The sequence below is a fragment of the Pagrus major genome, chromosome 12 (assembly GCF_040436345.1).
Source record: "Pagrus major chromosome 12, Pma_NU_1.0".
Classification (NCBI taxonomy): Eukaryota; Metazoa; Chordata; class Actinopteri; order Spariformes; family Sparidae; genus Pagrus; species Pagrus major.
In genome coordinates, this window is record NC_133226.1 from 27,639,334 (window position 1) to 27,660,640 (window position 21,307).

Here is a 21,307-nt window from a genome sequence, read left to right on the forward strand (position 1 = left end):
TACCAACAGTCGGATGTACCTGAACGTGTTTCAGAGGGAAGGATTTGTTGGTAACACACACGACTGTTATACAAACAGTTTATAAATATTAAATAAACATTTTAAAAAAAAAGTCATATTATAAATCAGTAATGGAATGTGACTAAGTACATCTACACAATTACTGTACAATTTTGAAGTACTTGTACTTTACTTGAGTATTTCTATATTTCTCCTATATTTTCTCTTACTTAAGTACTTTATATGTCCACTCCACTACATTTTGGAAGCAAATATTGTACTTTTTTTAATCAGTCATGGAGAGTACCTGAGTATATTTACTCCAAGTATTGTACTTTTGCCCAAATTTGTGGTAGTTGTACTTAATTACTTACTCAATGCTACTTTGCACTTGTACTCCACTAAGTACTTGTACTGACCAAGTAGTGAACTGACTGCTTTTACACTTCCAGCTGAAACAGGCCGTCAGACTGTCATGCTCACTTCAGTAGACCTCTGAAACACAACAGAGACGTTTTCGAATGTTTTAAACTAAAATACAGATCATGTCTCACAAATGAGCCCTTTCATGTTAATAAGCTGTAAAGTATGAAACAAAAGAACGACACGACTTCATGATCATTTCATTTGGTTTTGTTTTACTATAAACTCAAAATTACAATTTGTGTTTTGAAGCATGTGTTAATCAACATTTAAAAGTCTTTATTCAAATGTTTGTTTGTTTTTCCCTTTCGAGCTGCAATATTCATCATTTTCATCGTGATAAAGTCGTTCAAGTCTCCCAAACGTACCCGAACCAACAACAAGCCCTTGAATAGTGTTCTTCAGGTGTAGATTCTGGATTCCTCGTAACGTCGCTGAATTTTTGGCAATAGTAAAATCCCACAACATAAAGAACCGCTAAGTCGGCTACCAGTGATGCATCTCTGTACCAAAGGCAACGTCAGCAAAGATTCAAATCTGTACAGGAAAACGTTATTTGGCAAAAGAAAAAAGATTCTCTGCACATCCGACCTGCGACCGATCGCCTGCTGCGTCGTCTCCTCTGATAAATACTTCAAAAATATTGCCTTTTTTTTTTTTCTCCTAAAAACAAAAACCACCTCGACACTCACGTACCAGACAATAAAAAAAGATTAAGTGAAAACAGGATGTAAATAAAGATCTCTGCTTTTGTACAACTTCCATCACCTTCAGTAACAGTTTAGTAATAAATTAACAGAACGAGGATTCGATCATTGCACTTCAAGTTGCAACAGAAACAAAGAGGGAAAAAGATTCACTCACACACACAAACTCCATTTTTACAAGTGCACTATGAAGTCGTCAGAGAAGTATTCTTTAAAAAAAGTGTATAGAAAGAAAGACTGTTGAGTAAAATCGCGTCTCGCTTGTGGTCGAAACAGATCGGAGAGTAAAATTACCTGAAAGTGAGAGTGGAAAGTGTTCGTTTACCCTCTGACGCTCCCTTTTTGTATTGCTCAGAAATTGTAGAAGAATAGAAGACCTCGTCCTCGCCGTCGCTCACAGGAGGAACATTTTTCTCTTCGTGACATTCGACCCCTTCGGAAACTTCAAATAAGTAAAAATCAATAAACTCAGAGTTTAGGAAAAGTCCAACCGAGTCCCTCCGAGTGATCGTTTGGCTGATGATGACGTGAGGAAGAGAAAGACGATCGACCGCCGACTGCACGGTGCACCGAAGCTCAAAAGACAAAGCGCAGGTCGTCTGAAGTCTTTATGATTGTAGGAGCAAAATAAATCAAAAAGTCAACGTCCCGTCAGACGGAACGACATTCAGAGAGAAATCAAAGCGATTCATTCAGAGTTTGAACGTGTCGTTCCAGAGCGGAGGGAAGGCATGGTCCAAGCAAAGCGCTTCACTTGGCTGGTGTGTAAACGAGTACTGAGCAGAATGTGTACCGTTAATGCATAAAGTCGAGTGTAAACATACTCTGTCATCGGATTCATGTGGAGAAGAAAAAAAACCAGACAGTTCAAGTTTGGTGTCTGTGACGATGTGAGTACCGACATGCAGGTGATTCTTCTCTGAGTGCTGGCTGTGGTGACGATGGAGGTGGAGGTGGAGGTGGAGGTGGAGGAGGCCTCTCTAGCTGCCCTCCAGCAGTTTGGCCAGCGTGTCTCGCAGCTCCGTCAGCTCGAAGATCTTGCTGTCCAGCAGCTCCAGCAGCGAGCGGAGGCTCTTACGAAAGGCCTCCCTCTCCTGCTGGCTGCTCTCCAGACGCTGCTCCAGGTCGCTCAGCTGAGCCTCCAGCGTCTGATTCCTCGAGTCCGAGTCCTGAAGCCAACACAGAGAAACACGGAGAGGAAGAAACACCACGAGCGTCAGAATCTGGAGCTTTTAACATCGTACGCAGTAACTTTATCTGAAAGTGTTCGACTTTAGCTCTGCTGCATGTAATCTGTAAAGTAACAGGTAACTAGAGTCATCACAGTAATGTAGTGCAGCGAATCTATAAAGCAGCAGAAAAATGGAAATACTCAAGTGAAGTACAAATACCTTAAAATGATGCTTACTTGAGTAGAAGTACTCAGTTACATTCCCTCAGCGTGCTGTACTCACCTGTAGTTTCAGAGTGAGCGAGTCTCGTTGAGACTGGAACTCGTTGGCACTCTCCACCTCTGCTTTGAGTCTCTCCAGCTCCTGCAGTCGTGACAGAAACAGGAAGTATTTAGATGTAATCAGATTACATGTTAGATACTCGTCAGTACTCAGACTCTCCCCTCGTACCTCCTCCTTGGCCTTCAGAGCCACCTCCAGCTCTTCTATCGTTCGGTTCAGCTCCGTCTTTTGGGATTTGATGACCGTCGTCTGGCCGCTCACACACTCGAGCTCCGTCACCTGGAAACACAAACGTCATCACATGTTCAACCAATCACTGCGTCCGATAGTCAACGTCATCACATGTTCAACCAATCACTGCGTCCGATAGTCAACGTCATCACACGTTCAACCAATCACTGCGTCCGATAGTCAACGTCATCACATGTTCAACCAATCACGGTGTCTGATACCCGTTTGTGCAGCCTCTCAGCCTCCTCCTGATAGGCCCCCAGCTGCTGCTTCCACTGTTTGACGTTGGCCGTGGACTCGAGCAGAGCCGCCGTCAGCTTGGCGTTGTTCCCCTTCAGCGCCGCCAGCTCCGCCTCCCAGTGCTTGTTGATGCTGGATGAACTGGGACGAGAGGACGAGAGAGTTTATTCTTCTTATTCTTTTCCTAATCATGCTGTTAATTGATCGTTAATAAAACTCTCCAGGAGTAAAGTGTCGAGTGAAACTTCATTTCTGGTGATTTGTAAAAAGAAAACACTTCAGTGTCTTCGTGGTTTTAACTGTGTTAAACTGAAAAAGTCTTTCTGCTGCATGAATCTCCCCTGAAGCACAGCTGACAAAACCCCCCCGCCCCTCATTCAGTGGTTTATAATTAATAGGAAGCATGCGGAGTGTTTTACCGTAACGCATTAATGCTGTCCAGAGGCCCGGATTAATAATGAACGAGCGAATCGACAGAACGAGTCGAGCTGCAGCGTTCTGAGCTGCACTGTGCCAATTTCATTTTAAATCAGTTCTCCGGAGAGACGCTAACAAACACGTCACTCCTTCACACAGCTGAGTGTGTGAAGTTAAAACATGGCCTCGGCTCTCTGACCCGGGCTCTCTGACCTGGGCTCTCTGACCCGGGCTCTCTGACCTGGGCTCTCTGACCTGGGCTCTCTCACCCGGGCTCTCTGACCCGCGCTCTCTGACCCGGGCTCTCTGACCCGGGCTCTCTGACCCGCGCTCTCTGACCCGAGCTCTCTGACCCGGGCTCTCTGACCCGGGCTCTCTCACCCGGGCTCTATCTGGCTCTACCTTACCTGTGTGAGAAGGGCAGTGCATTCTGGGAAGGCTCTGCTCTGGCTTCCATGTGCTGAGGTGTGTCCGGTGTGACTCTCTCATCGTCTGTACCGTTGATGCTCTCTGAGGTCAAAGGTGACTGCAGGTCACCTGGTGCTGACTCCTGATTGGACGCGTCAATGAAACAAAAAAATTATTATTAGAAAAAACAAACCGTTAAAGCGACAGTTCAACATTTTAGGAAAGAAGTTTATTCACTTTCTTGCTGAGAATGAGATGAGAAGACTGATACCACTGTCAAGTCAGTGCGCTACATACGAAGCTAGAGCCAGGAGGGAGTTAGCTTAGCTTAGCATAAAGACTGGAAACAGTGGGAAACAGCTAGCCTGACACATTATATGGTACTTTGATAAGCTCATTAATTAAAACATGTTAATTATTGAGCTTTTAAAGTGGTGGCATTGTTTCTTCTGTTTCCTGTCTTTGTGCTAAGCTAAGCTAGCATCTGCTGGCTGTCGCTGCACAATTAACGAACTGACAATAAATCAACTGAGATATCGTGTTAATGACTCCATGCTCTCAAAAATGGACAGGATTATCTGATGAAATGTAAAAACACCGGGCACAAAAATAACCTCAGTGTTTTTGTTTACTTTTGGTTTCAGTGCATCTTTAAATTCCTCGTGGAGTCATTTCAGAACTGTGACTGAAGACACAGCGTCTCTGTCATTTATCTACATGCACTCATCGTCACTGATTTGACTGGCAGCTGCTCAAACATCCCTAATTGCAGCTGACTGTCACTTTCTGAGAGCATGACAGGAGAAGTGGAGGATCGTCTGCGGAGGGTTTATGAAGGAGTTCCTCTGGTTGTTAAGATGATTGACAAGACTGATGACAGGGTTTTCCAGGAGAAGAAGAACGGGCGTATCATTATCAATTATAAATCTGTGAAATACATCACTGTGCTCTCACAGTTGCTGACGGGGGGAGACACCTGAGGGGAGTTTGTATCATTAGTTAGGGATAAAACGAGGAAAAAGGGCCATCGGAGTCATGAAAATGATTCTTTCCGTTTCTTTTTACCTTCTTTTTAACGGGTTTGCTGACTGACAACACGTTCCTTTTTACAGCGCCACCCTGAGGAGAATCATCGAGGAGAGCAGAGGAGGTAAAACAAGCCACATGGCGTTAGCTTCTGGCTGAAGGTGAGCGTAATGTGGAGCAAACTTCATCAACATTGATCCAACACTGGATCTGAACGGACAGCCCACTCCACTGTAGACCACATTAAAGAAGATCGACAGAGCTCATGAGGAGATCGAGGTGAACAGTTACTGTGCTTTAAACTGCATGAAACAGAAATCTGAAGAAGAAAACCGTCCTGGTTGCTGTTAGCATCTCGTAGTCGGTTCTTTTCATATTCATGTGTGTCTGATAAACAATCCTATGTTGGCAAAGTGTCTTCAGCGTGATGTTTATGACATATATATGAGCTTATCCATCCACTGGAGACTCATCGAAATGAGTTCACTTCTTCACAGAGAGATCCAAGTGATCATGTCGGTTACCTGAGAGGGAGTGCTGGTGAGCTCCATCTTCTCATGAGACTTCTCCTTGGCTAACCGCGCTGCCTCCTTGAACTCAGCAAACTTCTCTGCAAACTAAAAATAACAGCAGCGAGTGAAACAACTCAGCAGCAGCTTCGTGTTTCTGGCAGAGCACTCACACTTTTATCAAAATCAGTCTCCGCTGGGTCGGACTCCTCTGCGCTCACCTTCGCCAGGTGGCTCTCGGACGAGAAGCCGAGGCCGTAGACGGTGTTGGCCCGGCTGTCGGCCCACTGGCCAAACTTCTGCGATGTCTTGGTGAACGTCATGTTGGGGGTGATGGTGCTGTTGATGATGGCCTGTGGAGGAGAAAACACATGTGGCTGCGTTACAGGACAACATGTCACAATAAATGAATCGTTTGTTAGAGTCTCGCTGTTTCAGGGGGAGGCTGCGTTTGGTGAGAGCAGATGGAGGCTTGATATCTGCTGGGACCCGGGGGATGTGTGTGTGTGTGTGTGTGTGTGTGTGTGTGTGTGTGTGTGTGTGTGTGTGTGTGTGTCTTGTATAAACGTGGGTGTGGATTCCCACTGCTTGATAAACGGGAAGCAGTCAATGAGGAGATCTGAAGTGAGTCCAACTGCCTGTAACGTTATTGATCAGTGTGGGAGGACCCGCTGGCGGAGAGGCGAGCGCAGATGGTTCTGAGAAAATGTTCAAATTTACTGTTCAGACTTCTTTAATATTCACGGTCTATTCTTCATGGAGGAAACTGTCGACTGAGAAGATCTCACATCCAGGTCAAACTAAATTTGGATGATCACACAGCTCTCATCAGCAGATTGACTGGAAACTGTAGATGATCAAGCTTCCAACGATTCTGAGCCCAAAAAGCTCCAGAACATGAGAGGAAGTGGACCTCGAGCTTCAGCTTCAGCTTGAAATTGCAGTCAGAACGGTGGATTGACTGAGGACCGGCAAAAGAAAAATAATGTACAGCTATACAGATCTGTTGTTCAGACTGGAAGTCAACTTTTAAAAGCAGTTAAACCTCCACATGAATTCTTAACCTGCGTCGTTAAAAATGTAGCGTATCTGTGATTATCTACAGCAGTGCAGTACGGTGGAGCCCAGCCTGCTGGTCAGGACCCAAAAAGAGGTCAGAAGATAAATCTGAGGTGTTACGAGACAATAAACAGAAAGTAAACAGCAGAAAAGCAGCAGAAACCGTTAAGCTTATGTTGCTTTTTTATTTTTACATTACTTGTATGAAGGAGGGCTTCAATGCCATTTATGTTTTGGAAATGTGAGTATGTGTATTCTGTAATCTACCCGACAACAAGTTTTTTTTTACCATCATCAGATTTTTTCCTTTGTTTTTTGTTTTGAAAATGACTTTACTAATTAAAAAAGAAGACATTCTTATGGAACCAGGACAACAGTCACTGAACACGCAGCTCAAGTTTTCCTCAAAAGTTTTCTCGCTTCTTGAATTTGTACAGAAACACGACCAGGAGGCCTCGTCAGTGTCGCCTGCGTCTGTTTTCCTTTCCTGTGCTGAGAAAACTTGTTGTTGTTGTCTGGATCATCGTGTCCTCCAGCAGCAGCCCACCAATCTCTGCTATTTCCAGCAGAACTTGCTGGTTCAACAACAGCAGCAGTCACCCGGAGAGGCGCTTACATAACTATGCTAACTCCACCCCTGCACCTCTCTCCAGACTAAAATAATCACTGCCACATAGATTTGACAGGCCCCAACGCCCCTTCACTGCCTCGGCTCGGAGAGGCCAGGCCGAGGCAAACAAGTCGGGCGAGCTGAGACGTGGACGATATAATCAACATTTTTACAATATTCAAAGAAAATATTGTCCTTTATGACTTTATTTCCAGTCCTAGTTTTCTGCAAGTGGAATTCACAATCTTACATTTTCCTGACTGAGATCTGGCCGAGAGTTTTGAAGAGCTGACCACTAAATGAACGGTATATAAACGTACACACACCTTGGATCCATCCAGACTGATGATTCGATACACATTCCTGGTGCTGTCGAAGAAGTAGGAGACGGTGACGGCATGTTTACTGGTGGGAACCCAGTTCTTCTTGGTTGTTGGGTCGATCTGGAAGACGTGGGCCCGTGTACTGAAGATGGGCTGCTCTCTGTGCACAGAAAGACAGAAACAGGAGACATGAAGCAATCAGTATCTGGTTAAACTCTGAGGTCCCTTAAGTATGTGGTGTGTAACTGAACACCGGAGCGTGAGGAGGGAAAACAGGATCTGGTCGCACCAAAATAGATAAAACATCACACAAGCACAGTTTGTGTGTGACAAACACTTTAGCTTTGGTCGCCACTGCAGCCACATCAACAGCTCAGAGAGTTATTGTGTTCAAGTTGACATCGTTTGACGCCAGAAGACAAAAACACAAGACTGAGAGTCTGGAGTCAGTCAAGCTAACGACTGTGAGGCTGTGACTGGGCACAATTGAGCTTTTAGCTAAATGCTAACGTCAGCGTTCGTCATCTAGTTTAGCAGGTTAGCTGCTTAACACAAAGCAAAGCTGAGGCTGATGGGAATTTCATTAGTTCTGCAGGTATTCATCCGGAGGGGATCATGAATTATCTCAGATATTTTGTTGGAAATTTTGCAATCCATCAAACAGCTGTGGAAGTATTGAGGAATATGAGGAATCAGAAAAACTCCAGATCTCAGCACATCCAGAACCGACCGCCTGCTGCCCACAGACCGAACAAACCCGTCACACTGAGAACAAGCGTGTACGACACGTATACACACTTTGTATCTGCAAAAAAATGACAAATCAAATTATTCTGCAAACATTAAAATTTGCTTCTTAATGTCGACTTTCTACAGCGTCCCAGAACACGAATGAACAAACAAATAATGTCATGATCACTTCATCACTCAGAGTTAATGAGCCTCGCAGGCAGCGTGCGATGAAGTCATTAAAAATGATTCATGTTCAAAATAAAGCCGGAGGAAGCTCGACAAGTTAATGTTGTACAAACATTCATAACGCTGCGATCTAGACCACCTAAATGATATTTACTCTCCAACAGCACCGCTGCAGCAGTGTCGGAGAGATGAACTGGGCTGTGATGTAGGCAAGGTTGCAAAGAGGGCAGAGGTCAGACGTTATGGAGGAGATATGTGGTGTGGAAGACTTCATGTTATTATTTCTCTGGTTTGACATTGTTGGACACATCTGAGATAAAGTAAGAACACAACTACACAACATGTAGAGCAAAGGTCGAATCATTTTTAGACTTTTTAATGCTTGGACAAGTTGACTCATCTAACAGTAAGACAACACACAGAGAGGTTCAAACTGAGCACAATTTAATCTTCGAGGTTAAACTACTGTGTATTTTATAGCTGCAAAAATATGACAGATCATATCATGCATGTATTATAGTAGTGAGTGGCTGCGTAGACTCAACGTTCAACCACCATCATTAACATCAGTAACGTTTTGTTAAAGCAACACTTCACAAAGAAGAAATGCATTTAATTTAAATGTGTATGTTCTTATTAATAATACATTTAACTAGTAGTTCTGGGTATCAATGTTTAATTGGGTCGTCGACTACTTCACATCAACAGTTCTGACAGAATATAAATCACAGATTAATGAAATATGTGAAAATTAAACACTAATTTCAAGTTGTATCAGTATGTTTATGTATTCCCTCCGTAGTAATACGAAAATGAAACGCAGTAAAATATAAGTTTAAGAAAGAAAACTGTTCAAACACTGAAGTTAATGAGAAGAAAAAGTTACAGGGAAAGTCTGAATATAACCTGGATGCAGGAGAATCAGACGGACTTTCTTCAAACCGACCGCCTCGTGCGTTGGTGGTTAAGATAGTTCGAGCAGGAATTATACATTTTTTAAAAGCAGAAATGCTAATTTGCTTCTACTTTTAAAATAACTGAGCTGCACAATGCAGCAGAGCCCACACAGCCGTCATCTCCCTGTGAGTGCAGCCGTCCTGCCTCAGAGCTGGTGACGGACAGCGACAGGACCTGTTCGCTGGCAGCAAAGGTGTTGACATGAAGCCTCCACATGCCTCTCTTCAGTGCCGGTGCAGCTCCGGAGCAAGTTGCATGACAAAGCGGAGATTAGACTCATTAAAGAACAACGGGTCGATGGGTTTGACGAGGTCATGTGGAGGGAGCTGGCACGCTTCCATATTTGTTTGGCAGCTGCGGAGACGCTGCTGGTGTTTGATTGTCGATGGTTCATGTTGAACTCTCACTGATCACAGAGGCGGCTCAAAGTGACACACTTGAATGGTTTGTCTGGAACAAAGCAGCAGAGCGTCGTATCTGACGCTTCGTATGTTGTGAGCGTGTGCAGGCCGGCGCTGAGCAGCCGGGCGAACACCGGCGTAGTGACGGTGAAGTGAAGCAAAGATGCCAAAGGTGAGCTGAAAGCACCTGTGCCAACACACAGAGATCAGCAGGCTCTGGACGGGCTCCAGACGTCGCTATGGATGGAAAACTCCCAGAGTGTTGGATAAAAAGCAAAACAAACTCCAACTGTCTGGTTGTAGCTGGTCTGGAAATCCACAAGAAACTAAGAGCAGATTTTTTGCCCGGAGACGTTCAGACTGTGTTTGGAAAACGTCCCAACTCGTTATTTTCTGTCAAAGTATCAAAGCGTGGGACTGATGAACAAGACATCTTCTCCAGTAGAGGAAAACATGTCACTATTATAGAATAAATGTTGAGTTTTACAATGAAAATGGACAATTACATTTGAGTTAATACCTTCAGTAAACATAAACACAGACAAAAATATACACAATAAAGCTGAAAAAAACACTGATATATATCAGAATTACATTATGATTTAAAAGTTGTACATCAATGTCTGTCCAGACTCCAGTTAATATGGCAGGTGGCAAAGACTATGAAGGAATTTAATAAAAGGTGTTAGACGTAGCTCTTGGTGAAGTTTTGTTTTTATTGACATGTTTAATTCAAGCGACTCATTTCCAGAGAGAAACATCCTGTCTTCACTTCAGAGGACTGATGGACAGTTTCCTCACACGGTGCAGAGACAATCACCTGACGGCCGTCACTGCTGCAGAGTCATTATGTTTTGGCACTTCCTCATCGGCTTCGCCTTTCAGACCCAGTAGCTCGGTCCATATTGTACACAGCCATTGGTCAGGCCCAAAGTGGTGGACCCCTGCAGCACTGGTTCTCTTCTGGACCCCTTGACTGACACAAATTAGATCAGTGACCTCAATTTGATGAGATTTAGATTTTTTGATTTTTATCACAGAAAGTGGAAGAACTTGGACGAAAATGGTTTGATTTGATTTGAACGAGTTTACAGTGAATACATGTATGAAGTACTTATCTATGTAAGGTTTGGAAGTAAAAGTACTTTGAAGGCCAAGTACTTACTGTCCTGAGTGACTGATTTATAGTCACCCAGAGCCCTGAGCCCTAATCTGAATACCTTTCTCAACAAATCAAAATGTTTTTTCTCTTCTTTATTATCATCTATAGTTTTCAGTCAGTCTGGAGCCTTCAGAGGAGACAAGTCGTCTGAGGCCGACTGTCTGAGAGCGACGCTGCTAGCGTGGCTACTAAAGCCATGTCCTGCAGATAGGGACATCTGTTTTGGTTACCATGCTGATACCGTATCTGACACTGGTGACAAAATGCAAAATGGATATCCAAAATGCAAAGCATCGTTACCTGCGATTTCCGCTTCATTGACTCCCGGATAATTGGGATCCTCGTTCACACGGGACAAAAACAAACAGGATGACCCAGCAGCTTGAGTCGGGCTGCGTTTAGTCAGTCGAACCGCTGAAGTCAGATTATATTTCAGCTCTTCAATCTGCGTGCAGGTAGCCGTATAATCTCCTGAGTGTATCTGGTTTGAACAACAAAAAGGCTTCTCTTCTGAATGCTTTCTCTGCAACATTAGTGACAACAGCCCAACAACAACCGTCTTCATCCGTCTGATCCTGAGCTGTCTATCTGCCGGTCTTCAGGGACAGGAGATTTAATTGCTCGGCTGTGAGCTGAGCGTCTCCGGTGGGACACTCGATTGTTCTCCTCTGTGGGGACGTCTCGCCGTGTCTCAGTGTTAATTAAGTCATCAGAGTGGAGCCGGCAGATGTTATTTAAAGAAAAGACACTTCATCAGAGTCACTGTGGTAATGTGAGGGAGAGTACGCAGGATTTACAGCAGCTCCACCGCCGGCAGCTCAGCAGTGAAGAGGGCAAGACAATATACCAGTATATACTATATACTGACTATATACTGTACTATATACTGACTACACTGTACTATATACTGTACTTTATATACTGACTATATACTGACTATATACTGACTATACTGTACTATATACTGTACTATATACTGACTATATACTGACTATATACTGACTACACTGTACTATATACTGACTATATACTGACTATATACTGACTATACTGTACTATATACTGACTATATACTGACTATACTGTACTATATACTGACTATACTGTACTATATACTGACTATATACTGACTATATACTGACTACACTGTACTATATACTGACTACACTGTACTATATACTGACTATATACTGACTACACTGTACTATATACTGACTACACTGTACTATATACTGACTATATACTGCCTATATACTGCCTATATACTGTACTATATTCTGAATATACTGGCGGGGTCATGACCCAAGGGCAAAGCACCGGGATGGGCTGCTCTCACCTCTGTCCTGAATGTGCACTAACAGCATGACTCTTTGATGTTCGAGCGAATCGCTGATTATCACGACAACATTTTGCTTCCTCTGACATGATTTGCTTGCAGCAGCTCTTCCGTGACACCTATCAGGACACGTTCAGGACCAGATATCATGTAAAACCAGCAGAGCTGAGGACAGGAGGGTTTGGAAAGTTGACCATCTGCTAACTCTGCTGTCCTCACACAGAACATTGTGCAGCACAACGATGTAGACAAAAGCAGGCTTCTCCTTTCTGGTCGTGGCTGTCGTCACCAGAGCCGCAACAATTCATCGATTAGTCAACTATTACATAAATCCATTAGTAGTCAACTATCTAATTAATCGGCACCTAATATGATAATGAGGGATTTCTTTCTCTCCTAAAGAATAAACAGCTTAAATTCTGATTCCAGCTTCTTACATGTGAATATTTTCTGGTTTCTTTCCTCCAGAAAGAAATGATTTGAAGGACGAATAATAAATCAACTGGGTCAGAAATAAAAAGGGAGAATGTGAGTTTAATCAACTGAAGCTGAACTTGAAATCAAATCATCTAATTTGGAAAGGTTTTACTGCTGTATTATTATTTAATATGGAAGAAATGATATGATCAGCCAGAATGTTAACTTGCCTGCTGTAAACAAGCTAAACTCTGCTGAAGTCTCAGTTACTCATCGTTTTTAAAGTGGTGTCCTGACCATATTTCAGAGACTCACTTTATATTTCATGGTGTCATTAGTCTAACAGCGTGGCCTAGATCGAAATCTGCCCCGGCGGTGTGCGTCTCTATGAGAGTGTGCGCCGATTGTTAGCCCATAATCCCTTCTCACAATGAAGCGTACTGTGGCATTCGAGTCTCAATGACAAGTGCTTCGACAGAGGAATCTGACCGCAGATGTTATCATATCAGCAGTTCACACACACACACACACACACACACACACACACACACACACACACACACACACACACACACACACACACACACACACACACGCTAAAACAAAGACATGCATTGTGGGACTGAAAGGGTAATGTATTCAGATTATCTTCTAACTACGTACAGTGTGTTCTTTATCAGGACAGGCTCCGGTTACAAATCAGTCACTCAGGACTTTAAGTGGATTCACGCCACAATTATCAGAACACCAACATGGACTCAGGGCACTGCTGGTAATCAGGACTTGTAGCAGTCTGTAAATGATCCCAGTTTATCACAGATGCATTGTTTCGTGTGTAAAATGCCGCCCCAGTAACCCAGAGCTCCAGGTGACCTCATCAGTTCATCTGATCGATCGCTTGGTGCAGCAAACGTCATAAAAAAGGAAAAACAGTCCAAAATTTTTGGTCCAAAATCCAAATATATTTAATTTAATATCATAAGAAACAGCAAATATGAACATTTGAAAGTACATTTTTAGCTTTTCTGCTTCAAACATCGAATCAAAATTACTTCATTACTTTTAAATGGATTATAGAAATAGTCCCAATTGATTTTTTTTATCTTAGAGTCCAAAATACAAATATATATTTAGTTTGATATCATAAAAACAGTAAATATGAACATTTAAATACAAAAAATGACTTTAAAATCAATTATCAGAATAGTTACTGATGCATTTTCGGTCAATCGACCAATCGGATCAGCTGTTGATTTTTAAGCAATACTTTTTGCCACTGAGCAACCGGTCATGTTGGACTCATGATTAAGATCTTACTTGTTTAAGATTGATCTTGTTTCCTTAGAAAACAGTTCAATAAATGTCCCTCCCAATTTCCTAGAGCTCATGGAGACATTACCAGAGGTCTTCTCTTGTCCAAAAAATAGTTCAAAACCACAAAATACTTAAATTATTATCATATAAGACAAAGAAAAGCAGCAAATTCTCGTATATGACAACGAGGAACTATCAATGTTTTGGCATCTTTTGCTTGAAAAGTGACTTCAAGAGGCCGATTTCAGTTTATTCTCAGTTCACTGCCCTCCGATAACGAACTCCTCCAACATTAAACATTCATCACTCCAACAGGAGGAAACTGCTGACGGCTGCTGTCGGGCAGATAAAAAAAATAACCCTGCATTACTAACTTAGCTGCTGCGTTGTCATGGCAACAGCCATGTGACACGGGCCCGGTCATGAGCCGTGAACATCCTCCGACCCACTCCGTCCCTCTCCTGCCCACATGCTCCCTCGCCCAATCCGGTCGCAGCGTGCCTGACGGTTTACCCACTCACAGAGGGAGGCGGCCGGGGCTTGGCAGGCCGCAACCTCCAGTTCAAAACACCCATCTGTGTGTGTGTGTGTGTGTGTGTGTGTGTGTGTGTGTGTGGTCATGTGAGGAGGATTTTGGCTGACACTTTCAATCTTTTTTCTCACAATATCTCAAGATACAGAGATGCACTGACAGCTGAAGCCCTGCATCTTTTACCAAGTCAAATAGAAATAAATAAATAAATAAATAAATAAATAAAGAGACATTTTCTTTCTTGTTCTTGACCTCCACAGAAAATATAATAAGATGATTAATCGAAGTGAAAGAGAAACAGTAAGAGGTTATAAAAACGACGAGCATGAGAAAACCTGACGCTACATATTCCTGCAACGTCGGCTGTCAACATGTGAACTTTTCCCCACTGATCTACAGTTACTGGTGATTATGTGACAAGATTTAGAGCAAAACACTCACTTTCACCTTCCACTACTGTGCTGCTGTAGTTCCTGTCTCTGGCAACTTGTATGGAAAACAAAATCACCAAATCTAAAGAGGAAATGTCACCAGAACAGTCAGCCCTCCTGATCGAGTCTTCAGTGAACTTCCCCCCTGAAAACAGCATCCCTCTCCGGGAGTGAGAGCCAGACTGGGTCTGCTATTTACTGACGGTGATTATGTGACGTGTGACAACACTGAAGAGCATCTATATGATTACAGACAGTCTGCTGAGAGGTTTTTAGATCTACAGGTGGAAACCCACACAGTTATTATGTACCGTCACACCACACACTGGTGCTGCATTATGCCGGCGCTACTTGATTCAGTGTGAGCAAACCAAGGCGGTGTAGAGGCGAGTCTTTGTTGCGGCGCTGTTACTACGTGAAAAGGGCTGCAGACGGGCTCCAGGGCCTCCAGTGTTGCATGTGACTTGCTAAGCTAACAGTAGATCGTCCTCAAAATGACGGACAGTCTTCACACTTCCATCAAGTTCAAAGAAAATCCAGCCAATGACGGGAAATATTTTGTAAACGTGACCTCTGATCGGTACAGGTGTCTGTTTTCTGTTTGATTGCTGCGTAAATTAATTTAAAATGTGCTGTTTTGCTGACGCAGTGTCCTCTCTGCCTGAAGTCACCACTCCATGTCCCGCAGACAACACTATCCGATTGGTCGCACGTCCTGAGTAACAGCCTGTCAACACTGAACAATATGAATCTGAAAAATAACTAAAGATATCAAATAAATGTCTTATTAGAATTTACTTGAGTAAATGTACTTAGTTACTGGGGGAAACACAATTCTCTGACATTTTATGGACCAAACAACTAATCGATCAACCAAGAAAATGATCGACAGGTTAATCGATAATGAAAATAATCGTTAGTTAAAACCCTGGTAGAAATATTCTGTTTCTTTATGTGAAGTTAAAACGGGTCAGAGGAGGATCAACGTGCTCACTAGTGACCAGCGGTCGACCGATATGATTTTTTTCAGAGGTGATACCGATTATTAACAATCCAGGAGACCGATAACCGATAACTGAAAGCGGTGACAGAGAGCGGACGCTACATCAGAGCCAAAGTACTGCATTTTTAAATGTATTTATTTTATCGGCAATCAGACAGAAAAATACCTAAATACCAATAATCAGAAAAATGCTGAATATGGGCCTCGATGATCAGCAGCCGGTCCCTGCTGCCGCCGTCTGACTGTCTGTTTCCAGTGAAAACATGCCGGTGGTGGATTGAACATTAATCTACTGGCCTGAGCAGTAAAGTAGAAAATGTTGCCTGCACACTGTTTTATTCAGAGCGGCCAAGTTTGAGGAGGACAGCTTGTTAATTATACGAGAACAGAAGCTGCAGCGCTCGTCGGCCCGGCTCAGTGTGACTCGCTAATTAAGGATCGGACCGGCTCTGTGTCTGTTCTGCGTCTGGGGAATTGATTGTTGACTGGATTATAACCATTGGCCTTGAGAATTACAGAGGATGTAAGCAGTCCAGCCCCCCTCCTCCTCTCCACCCCCCCTCCAACCACAATATGACAACAAACCAATCACATGCGACATCATCTGCTTTCATCTGGAGTAAGAAGTAGGTCGCTGTAGATCAGGAGACTCACCAAACATCTGCAGGTTCAGCCACACGAGAGATCCTTCTTCTACCAGAGCTCGACTGTTAAACTAATCCTCAACTACGTTAACAATCGATTCATCGGTTTGAGGCGTTTCTTTTTTAAAAACAGTCAAAATAATCTGATTCCAGCTTCTTAAATGTGAATATTTCCTGGTTTCTTTCGTCCTCCGTGACCGTGAACTGAAAATCTTTGTGTTGTGGACAAAACAGGACATTCGAGGACGAAGGACAGATCCACATTTTTCATAATTTTCTGATATTTTATAGACCAAACAACTAATCAATTAATCCAGAATGAATCAACAGATTAATCGACAATGAAAATAATTAAAAGCTCTTTTGTTTTAATGATAAAAGACAGAAAAAAAACTGCAACTTGCACTGCAGAAGCTGACAGCAGGAAATTTGGACATTTTCCCTCCTCAGAATGACGCTTGAGTAGCTGTCAACTATTAAATTAAATCACGAGCTATTTTGTCAACCGATGAATCAGTTTGAGTAAATAGTTTTCTACGTATCCGTCCTTTCTGTAACACTGTGAAACAGGGAACACTGCATGGACGGTGTATTCACTCTATGAGAGTACAGAAGGGGCTTGTCAGAGGTATGCACTCTACGCAGTGTCGTTGTAGTTGTTAGACTGTAAAATATCCTGCCTCCATTATTTATGTATTTTTGTCAGAAGGGTTCGAGGACCACATTTGAGGGATAATTGAAAAGAAAAAAGTTACGGTCTGTATTCAGTGAACAGAAGAAAATCAGCTGATAAACTGACAGTTATTCTCTTTAAGTTATATTCACATACAGACCTGATGAAACAGCAGTAAAGCCTGTGTCCAACCTCTAAATCATCATTTTAAATCCTGTACCAAAGCCTGCAGCTGACCATCAGTGTCCTGCAGCCATCTGAGGCTGTGAGGGGACAGTGAGGGGACAGTGAGGGGACACAGGACAGCTGAGTCCACCGGCAGTGTGTGGCTCAGTGGCTCAGTGTCTCGGTGTCTCAGTGTCTGGACTGTTTGACAGGCTGTCAGGAGGTGACAGGAGGACTTCACACAGTTAGCCATGGGAGGCTAGCTAGCAGCCAGCTGAGACTCCATATGACACGAATAATAAAGTGCAGAGAGAAACCGAGCAGCGTGTTAACTACATACCCCATTTTTGCTGGATTTGCTGCCTCGAGTCGACGCTGATCCTCGGGCTGTGGTCTCTGGAGGGCGGTGTGAGCGGGCTGGAGGGCGGTGTGAGCGGGCTGGAGGGCGGTGTGAGCGGGCTGGAGGGCGGTGTGAGCGGGCTGGAGGGCGGTGTGAGCGGGCTGGAGGCGGTGTGAGCGGGCTGGAGGGCGGTGTGAGCGGGCTGGAGGGCGGTGTGAGCGGGCTGGAGGGCGGTGTGAGCGGGCTGGAGGCGGTGTGAGCGGGCTGGAGGCGGTGTGAGCGGCTAGCTGCAGCGCCTGATCCCCCCCCCGTCTCCGGCTACAGCCGCTCTGCTTGTCGGGACTTCACGGCCGGCGGAGCCTCCACCGCGGCGCTGCTCTCAGCCCGACATGGCTCTCTGGTGGTGGGGGTGGGGGTGGAGGTGGAGGTGGTGGTGGGGGTGGAGGTGGTGGTGGAGGTGGTGGTGGAGGTGGTGGTTGTTATGCCCCGGGGTTCATGTTGGGATCCGTCTCATCCGAGCGAGCTGACCGGTGCGCGCATGATGAACCCGCCGTTAGCTGCCGTTAGCTGCCGTTAGCTAGCTTAAATCAAACTCCTCAGTTAAGCACAAGCGAGGATTATCTCACCGAGCTGGACCCCGGAGGAGGCTGACAGGAGGCGGACTGAGCTAAATCCAGCTCGTAAAGTTTTAAAATCCAAACAGAAAATGTCCAAAGAGACTAAAAATAAACGTTTAACCGGTGAAACAGCGCACAGTCTTTAAATAAGCTTCATCCATCCGTCGCTAGCTTAACGTGAATCCTCCGTTAGCTGCTGCTGCTGCTGCTGGTGTGTGTGTCTGTGTGTGTGAGGACAACACTGAAATATGAGCAGCGACACACACACTGTGCAGATAGTTATCCACCGCCGATAAAAACCAACAATCTCAGCTCTCAATCTCAGTGGACCGGCCGTCCGTTAATCCCGCGTTCAGCCGCGGGCTCCTTCTCGCCATTAAAATCCTTTAACGGACAGTTTGACTGAAGTGAGCCGGTTAACGCCGCTCGGTGATGGTGATGATGATGGTGATGATGATGGTGATGATGGTGGTAGACATCTTCTTTCAAGACGGAGCTTCATCTCTGTTTTTGGACAGAAGACAGGAAACCCTCGCTGCCTCCAGCTGCTGTCATCCTCCTGTGACACCGCAGCAGCCCCGCAGACGTCGACGTGAGCCACAAATCTGTGCGTTTATAAAGACAACTGTGCGGTTTGCTGCTGTCCCGTCCTCCTCCTCTTCCTCCTCTCCGCCTGTAGTTTGTCTGAAGCGTCGCGCCGGGGTGTCAGAGTGAGACGCTGCCGCTCCGCCGGCCGGTTCATCCTCTCATCAGCCCGCAGCTCGTTCATCTGCTCGGCTGCGTCCTGCCGCCGCCGCCGCTCCGCTGGGAGCGTTCACGTCACCACGTCATCACGCAGCATCTGGAATTTGACGTAATTGGTAATAAAGTGTTTCCTCACATCCGGTTTGGCTTCAATAAAAAATATTTTATTTATAGATTTATTAAATAAATAAACAAATAAACAAATAAATAAATAAATAAATAAATAAAGGACTTTATATTAAACCTGGACAAAGTCCTGTGGGCGGGGCCAAAGTGGCTCGACTTCCCGGGTATAAAAATACCCGGATCTTCCGTGTTGTGGGGCTCATTGAGCATGCGCACTAGAGACTTCCGCCGAACGAGCAGGCTAACATCCGGTTTAGCGCCCGGCTAACTTGAGTGTAGATAACATACCCTCTTCCGGACTCTCCACATGTTGGACCCGATGGTTCAAATCCAAATGAGCTGCTGGGCCTCAGGGCGTCACGTGACGGTGTATTTACACAGTTTGGCCACTACGACAACTCTCTTCCTGGAGGCTTGTTAGCATGTTAGCACTTCCAGCTCCCTCGTCTAAAAGTCTCTGAGATTTTTGAATTGGTTTTCAGTTAAATGTCTGAAATCAGGTGTGTGTTTGCACAGGCTGAAGATATTCACACGTTTTGTTCTACAACATAAAAAACATGGCGGTTGCTAACAGGTGTCTAAATGAGACCACAGAGGTTGTCGGGACGTTAAACGTCATCACACTGCTTGTGGTTTTCCTGCAGTTGGTTTGTAAAACAGCCAGCAGCAGAGCTGATGCAGCAGATTGTGCGCTGTAGTTTCCCCGGTAAACACACCGACCTCTTCGGCTGTCGCAGCTGCAGCTCAGAGACACTCTGGCAGTGAAGACCAGCTCCAGAGGACGAGTGACGCTGAGAGGAGCAGCAGGAGACCAGGACGGAGGCTGAAGAGGTCGGTGTGTTTACTGGGAAACTACAGCTCATAAACCGCCGTATCAGAACCAAAGTAAAACAGGCAAAACCAGAGCTTCACTACACCGAACAGAGACTCGTCTACTCACTAGCAATAGAAAACCTGTATAGTAATTGTGCAGTAAGACGCTCAGTGGTGGTGACGTTTAAGTCATGTGACCGTGATGTCGTCTGTTTGTAGCCTAACATTAGCTTTTTACTGCTAGAGATTTAATTTACGCTTCAAACATCACAGAGTGGAGTTCATCTGTGGAGATTATCTTGATGAGTAAAACCTGGAAGGATCAGAAACTTGTGTTTGACACACAGATTATTTTCTGCAATAATCCAGAATCCAATTCAAAAATCCCAACGAGGGAACCAGGATGATGCTAACTTCAGGGTTAGCTACAAAAATATGTCAACGCTACGCCGCTCTATTTCCTTCTATTGTTGAATTCACGGTGTATCCTTAAAATCATGAAAAGTGAGTAATTTCCTGGTAAAGCGAGCGACATCAGATACAGAGTTCTTGTTCACTAATAAAACCTCTCTGACGCCAACTTCATTATCATACTCAGATAGTTGTAGGTCAGTTTCTTCTCATTACTTGGACTTTATTTTTCAGCGTGCTAAAATAAACAATGCAACACAAATACTGAAGAATTGTTTGCTTATGTTGACTGTATTTCACTTATTGCTTTGCTGATTTCAAGTTATTCAGTCTAAAAGAAATTAGAATTTTCCACTTATTTTAAGCTTCTAAACACTCATCAGAGTCGACATCATTTTTTGAACCAACACATTTCAAACTTTCTTGTCAGGTCAAATTATTTTGCTGTGTGGACGGATCGTTTCACTGATATGAAGTCAGGTTCTCTTCACATTCAGTCTTTACTTCTTGTATTTTAGTTTCCTTTCTGCAGTTTAAGTGTTAAGTGATGAACTCTGGTCCTGTGGAACGTGTAAAGTCACCAGATGCTTCTAAGAGACCATGAACGAATAAAAACAGTCCCAACAAATCTTCTCCTGTAAAGTCTTACAGAGCCACTGGTTGGCGCCAAAGGACACCAAATATACCCGAGTGAAAACCAGACTGACCCGACAGAACACTGGACTGATCTTATCTTGTTTTGTGTTTTCTGTCAAGTACTCAAGTACGACTTTTGGGTACTTTTAACTACACTATATACTAATGTATATAACCCATAAATACATGTCTATATATGTAGATGAATAAATAAATAATGGGTAAGAGTGCATCAGAGCATCAGGTGTGAGAACAGGTGG

General features: G+C 44.1%; 1 protein-coding gene across 1 annotated transcript; it reads right to left on the reverse strand.

Annotated features, from left to right (window-relative positions):
• Positions 1-621: 621 nt before the first annotated feature.
• Positions 622-18,134, reverse strand: LOC141005511 (homer protein homolog 1-like). The gene is made up of 9 exons (XM_073477364.1): positions 17,701-18,134; positions 7,411-7,567; positions 5,637-5,768; positions 5,431-5,523; positions 3,880-4,022; positions 3,037-3,196; positions 2,753-2,863; positions 2,585-2,665; positions 622-2,299 (listed from the first exon to the last, which is right to left on the reverse strand). The coding sequence occupies exons 1-9, from the start codon at positions 17,703-17,705 to the stop codon at positions 2,111-2,113; spliced, it is 1,071 nt and encodes a 356-aa protein (XP_073333465.1). The 5' UTR covers positions 17,706-18,134; the 3' UTR covers positions 622-2,110.
• Between the last annotated feature and the right edge of the window lie 3,173 nt (positions 18,135-21,307).

Excerpts from the sequence above, each read along its gene's own strand:
- LOC141005511 (XM_073477364.1), bottom strand. Across the intron at positions 5,524-5,636 it reads CCGAGAGCCACCTGGCGAAG|TTTGCAGAGAAGTTTGCTGA; the intron begins GTGAGCGCAGAG and ends TGTTATTTTTAG. Across the intron at positions 2,666-2,752 it reads CTCTGAAGGCCAAGGAGGAG|GAGCTGGAGAGACTCAAAGC; the intron begins GTACGAGGGGAG and ends TCACGACTGCAG.